Below are 6,123 nucleotides of genomic sequence, written 5' to 3'. Positions count from 1 at the left end.
CCAGTCTGTCCAGGTCCCTCTGTAGAGCCTAAGAAGTGAGAATAAATGCGCATTGGAATAAAAGAAGTAAGTATGATCTGAGAAATTACATCAGTTTGTCTATGCAGACTATGCTGAGGAGGTTATTGGATTCTGTCTGTTTAAAAAAGAACAAACTACATGTGCAGGTTTGGCCTTCAAGGATTTTGAGTAGTAATTTCATTTTTTTCTTCAGGGTGTAATGTGAGGCTTTTGTGTCCCTCGTAAGGACTGTAAAAATTTATTAACTTAGAGAAGCTTAGCCTGTTGTCCACAGATGTGTTTTGTCAGAACAAATTGCCAGTAGGCTTTAGATGTAGTAAACTTTCTTAGTTTCTGTAGTATGAGCAGGGAAGATGTGGTGAGTGGCATGATCTGGCTTTGCAGGCTGCTTCCTTCCTCCTTGGGCTCTTGAGGCCCCTTGTGGATACAGAACTTTGAGTAACAGGGTGCCTGCCTCTCCGTGCTGGGGTAGCGGTGGTTTCTTCTGATGTAGGACTATGCTTCCGTGTGAAGCTGCAGTCCTTCCCTGCTGAAGTGCTACACTCCAAGATGACCTCTTAAAAACTTTGGTTCTTGTTTAATTGTCTGCTTGATATTTGTTTGTGGACTGCTATGTTACTGCTCTTTTTTTCTTTCTTTCTTTCTTTTTTTTTTTAAATAACTGATGTGTTTTGTGTAAGTCTGATAAATACAAAGCTGATACAGCAGGCATGTGGAGAAATTTATTGCACAGTTAAGGGCCCACATGATCTTTGTTGCTGGTAGTTTTTAATTAACTTTGCACAACGGTCATGAAGCATTAAGAGTATAACATGCGCTGGAACATTCCCTTGTCAGAAGGCTTACTGATGGTGTGTTGACCTGAACTCTTACAAATGATAAATGAACTGCTACACTATTAAAATATGTGATGATCCTGTTGGCGTATTTGCCTGCCTTCAATATTTGTAGCATAGCAATGTGAAATGTAAGTGCATTCTCTTCTGACCTGTAATCAGTACTGTGGAAGAAAAGTATATGTAGTTCTCCAAACAGACTTGAATCTGTGAAGTCACTTTGAAATTTGTAAAGGCGTTCTTCCTGGTTTCTTTCTCCTTAGTTTGTAGCAGAGCCTTATCCTTTAGTTCTTTTCTCACACTTGTGGTGTTAAAACTATTGAAACTTATTAAATGATGATATGACTCTTGACTGCAGGAATTTGTAGTTCTCAGAAAAATGCACATTAGCTTTTATGCAATAAAGCTGACTTGGCAAAAAAGGGTACGTGGAGAGATGACAAGCTAGAGCAAGATAAGGCAGATCAACTACAGAAGACAAGCTACCTAACTTTATACTGCTAATTTATATTACTGTAATTGCATTTGATGAGAGTGCTATATTGAGGCCGTTTACAGTTGCATACTACCAAAATTAGAGATCATTTATTCTAACATTTTAAGAAGTTCTATTTCTACAGAAGTGCTCTTGAAAGTGAAGTAGGAATATCTGGACCAGAAACTTCCTTCAAAGATAAACTCCTTGTTGTTTTCTGTGCGGACTTCATTGATGTTAGAAGTTAATCAGAAAGTGATAAATATGAGATCAGGCTTGCACTGTGTTGGGAATTGCTTGAGTTGGAAGCAGAAGACGACATTTAAGTATGTGCTCTGTTGAAATGAAACAGCCTAATGAACTTTTCTGAGTAGTTTGTATTCAGGGGCTGGAAAACTTTATTTAAAGTTACCCTGATGGGAGTTTCTCCTCTAGGAGAGTGAAGTTTGTGTCTTCAGCTTTCAACCAAACAGCTAATCATGGAATCCTAGAATGGTTTGAGTTGGCAGGGACCTTAACAATCTTCTGGTTCCAACACCCCTGCCACTAGAGCAGGTTGCTCAAAGCCCAAACCAGCCTCGCCTTGAACACTTCCAGGAAGAGGTTAACCATAACTTCTCTGGGCATCTCCTGTGGCATAGTAGCTTGATTCTTTATGTATTTAAATTTACCTCCAACTCAGCAATGGCAGAATCGTTAGATCATTCAGCTTTTAGCTGAAGTGTTCTTGAAATGTTTAAATTGTGCAATGTTCATGTAAGGAGGAATGCTGCATAGCCTGTCAGCCCAGCACTAAGTTGAACTTACCCTCTTCAAAAACCCTATGTTTGCAGTTGCAACTTAATTGAGTCAAAATACTTTGATAGGGAAGAATTATATGGGGTGTTGGCAGCGCAATTTAGTGGCTGTCAGCAGCGTGCTCACCTTTTTTTTTTTTTTTTTCCTGCAGCAGTTTGTGTTGAGTGCTTATGAATATATAATTTTTTGTCCCTCCATGTGAATTTTTTTTTCCTACGAATTCAGTCACTTGGAGTAAATGTCCTTTGGAAGGATGGATATACAGAAAATGTTCATTAAAAAAACATTAAAACATTAAAAAGCATTTAAAAACTTACTCATTAAAAAAAGTTTCTTTTGCATAATCTGTGTATTGTATTATTTCAACCTCAGGTTGTAACTATGTGGATGTTTTGTTTGTTTTTTGTTTGCTTTTTTTTTTAAACAAGAGAATGTAGCAAGGCTGTTCCTCTCTGATGAGAGTTTAGAAATGGATGATAGAGGCTTCTTGTATTTTCTTCAGGTGTATCAAGTGATAGGGTCTACTCTGGCGCAGGATTTTTTTTGTTTTCCGTAAGGTCATTAGAAATCCAACCTTGTAGGTTAAGAATAGCTTAAAAAAATAGATTTGTGTGCTGTTTATGGGTTTTAAAAACATTTACTCCAGAAAGTTCTTATGAACTCAAGAACTGTATGAAGTGAATTCTTCTGGAAGAAATGTAAATTGCTCTATTGAGTACCGTATGGGTAAGTACTGGTAGTTCATAACTTGCTGTGTCCGGTTCTGGGCTGCCCAGTACAAGAATGATGTGGACATACTGAAGCAAGTCCAGTGAAATGCCATGAGGGTGATTGTGGGCTTTGAGCACCTGATGTGCAGGGAGAGGCTGAGAGATGCTTTTGTTCAGACTCTGAAAGAAACAGCTCGGGGCACGTCAGCAGTGTGTGTCAGTACTTGGTGGGGCAGGTAAAGCAGATGGAATCACACTCCAACCTCAACTAATCTGTGATAACCTCATAACACAGTGTTTCATGTAGGTGTATGCCAGTGCTTTGTCTGCTAATTAGTCAGTATAAATACTAATGAAGATGTAGACATCACTGGTTTCTGTTAAATGCCTTGTCTGAATTCTCTCTCTGTGTTTATTCTGGCATATGCTTACTGCCAAGAAATGTTACTGACCTGGTGCTTATTTTATGATAGTGCAAAGTATTTCTTTTGCTTTAAATGTCTTGAATGAAGAATTATTTTTTTCAAGTTTCTACATATTACTTCTCAATCCTATAATATGCAATGATTTCTCCTTTTATAGTAACATGAAATCTTTAATACCTTGCTAGGCGATGTTTGCTTTAAGTTCTCAGCAGAATTTTCAGATGCATCAATTTTGTACCTGCTAACTGTGTCTTAAGCTAGTTTGTTAGACTACATGTCCTTAGTCCTTAAATATAAGTTAGCACTTTGAACAAAAAAAAATTTGGAAGTACTTTTAAATTTTATACCTTTTTTAAAAAAAAGTCCTTCAAAATTTCTTAGTATTTTTGAAGTTTACTGTCTGAAGTGAAGACTTTCCTTTTGAATAGGAACCTTTCTTACAAGGTTCTGTATCCTTCAGCTGCTCATGAATTTGGGCTGGCTTAGAGCCTAATGCTGTTCCAAGAGAAATATGTCTAATATTATAGTGTTGTGAATGAAGTCATGTGTGGCTGTTTACTTAACTGTGACCAACTGGTGTCTTTGTGGCATGCTGAAGATGCATTGACTTCTACTGTGTTCCTAAAAAATATGAGTGCTATCAGGCAGAAATTATAAATGTTTTTTAAATGAAGTATGTAGGCGTGAAATTAATTGGGATTACTTTAGATTATGAGCAAGTTATGCAGCAATCATTACTGGGTAACTATTTTTAGGACCTTTTGCTATAATTGTACTGATGGTATGAGGGAGAAGGCAGTAGCTTACTAATGTTCAAATTTGCTCTTTTGTCTTTCAGAGCTGTTGAGTCCCAGAGCGAGGGACAGTGTGCCCCAGTGGACTCTCTGTGGCGACGTTACAGTGAATTTGAGTTGTTGAGGAATTATTTGTCAGTAACCTATCCTCATATTGTTGTTCCACCTTTGCCAGAAAAAAGGGTAAGGAAGCTGAGGCTTCAACTTGCTTGGTGGTGTTTGTTATTTATTTACTGTTAACACTCTTCTGTTTAAACAGGCTGACTTCGTTTGGCATAAGCTGTCGGCAGATAATATGGACCCAGATTTTGTGGAAAGAAGAAGAATTGGTTTGGAAAACTTCTTGTTACGTGTAGCTTCACATCCTGTTCTTTGCCAAGACAAAATCTTTTATTCATTTTTAACACAGGTAAAGTGATATACTTTCTAAATACATTCTTCCATGATTATATTTTAAGATGATGTCCTTTTGCTCTTCTTCTCTCCCATTGACCCATAGCTCTTTCTGTGTCTAGAAGAAGGATAGACAATGTGAATAAACTTGAGGTGGAAGAGGCTTGTTCATCTAAAAGCTTCTTAACGGCTCGCTCAGTTGTACAATTAGCTTTCTAATGTACCTTACGCTTTTTTCCAGTCAGCTTTAAGGCTCCTTAGAGACAATTTCCATCTCTTTGGAACAGCATATTGGGAACTTAATGTGTATGGTTGGAGAGCTTCTCTAGGACTAAAGCTGAAATAGTCAGCGTGCTGTACTGCTGGCTGCAGATACAGTACTGGCTTCCTGTTCACTGTTTGGATATCCATCGTTTCTTTAGCTTTGCGATTTGCATCATGAGCCATTCATACATTTTGTCTCAAAAGTTGTGATCCAGTTGTCAGTGAAAGCGTCTCATTCTGCAGTTTTCGACTTCAGGAAATGTCAGATGTTTGTGGGGGGGTTTTTTGTGTGCTTTGAGCGATTCCCAGGTACACAGGTATGTTTGCTGCAACACGGTGTAGTCTGTAGATGAGCCAATGTATGGGAACTGAAAACGGTGGACAGCCGGCCACTACATGTGAGCATGTGCACTGTGAACAGTTGTCACCTGTATGTCCCCTATATGGTCTCTGCCTCAAGCTGCAAAGGTCCGTGGAGCTGCTGATAATCTAATAGGCAGCAGCTGACTACCCTTCTTTCTAAAGACCTGAGCTACGTCTTTAGATGAAGCTGTGCAGCTTCTGCCCCCCAGCTGATAGAATGAGGTAATTGAGTAGTGAAGAGGAGAGAGGTCTTTTGAGAAGGTTGGTATGTACACACAACATAATGACATGTTATTCTTAACCCAGATTCTTGAAAAGCCATGGGAAGGGTAGCTGAAGCAGAACCCAGGCTTCCTGGGGAAGGTGGACTGATACAGGGACTTGCAAAAGCTGTGGTACTCTTAAATCACTTTAACTGAACATTATTTTCCTTTTAGGAAGGTGGATGGAAAGAAATGGTGAATGAGACTGGATTTCAGTTAAAGGTAATTACTGTAATTGTCTTGTGGCTGCTGTGATGCAAAAATACTCCAGCGAACATGTTTTAGGCTATTTATGAAAAGCTGTTTACTGTTAGAATGAGTTAATGGTGTTGCTTTATGTGTGCTTGTAACCACAAAAACCAGTGGTATTTTAGCATGGGATAGGTAAGACTTCAGTTGTTATCTTCTCTAGCAGGCTTGTTAATATCACAGAATGTCAGGGGTTGGAAGGGACCTCTAGAGATCATCTAGTTCAACCTCCCTGCCACAGCAGGATCACATAGAGTAGGTCACACATGAATGTGTCCAGGTGGATTTTGAAGGTCTCCAGAGAAGGAGACTCCACAACCTCTCTGGGCAGCCTGTGCCAGGGCTCTGTCACCCTCACAGTGAAAAATTTTTTCCACATGTTTCTGTGGAGCTTCCTATGCTCCAGCTTGTACCCATTGCCCCTTGTCCTATCATTGGACATCACTGAGAAGAGTCTGGCTCCATCCTCCTGACACTCACTGTTTACATATTCATAAACATTGAAGTCACCCCTCAGCCTCCTCTTCTCCAG

General features: G+C 39.2%; 1 protein-coding gene across 1 annotated transcript; it reads left to right on the top strand.

The window, feature by feature from the left end:
- Positions 1-2,951: 2,951 nt before the first annotated feature.
- LOC104278414 (sorting nexin-4-like) lies at positions 2,952-5,573 on the top strand (the record flags this gene model as incomplete). The annotated part of the gene is made up of 4 exons (XM_009875380.1): positions 2,952-3,076; positions 4,104-4,242; positions 4,319-4,468; positions 5,517-5,573. Coding segments are annotated over exons 1-4 (471 nt in total), but the record flags the coding sequence as incomplete, so codon positions are not given.
- Positions 5,574-6,123: the final 550 nt, after the last annotated feature.

The sequence above is a fragment of the Apaloderma vittatum genome, unplaced genomic scaffold (assembly GCF_000703405.1).
Source record: "Apaloderma vittatum isolate BGI_N311 unplaced genomic scaffold, ASM70340v1 scaffold43018, whole genome shotgun sequence".
Taxonomy (NCBI): domain Eukaryota; kingdom Metazoa; phylum Chordata; class Aves; order Trogoniformes; family Trogonidae; genus Apaloderma; species Apaloderma vittatum.
The sequence above is the reverse complement of the archived record's forward strand: the minus strand, read 5'-3'. Positions and strand labels throughout refer to the sequence as shown.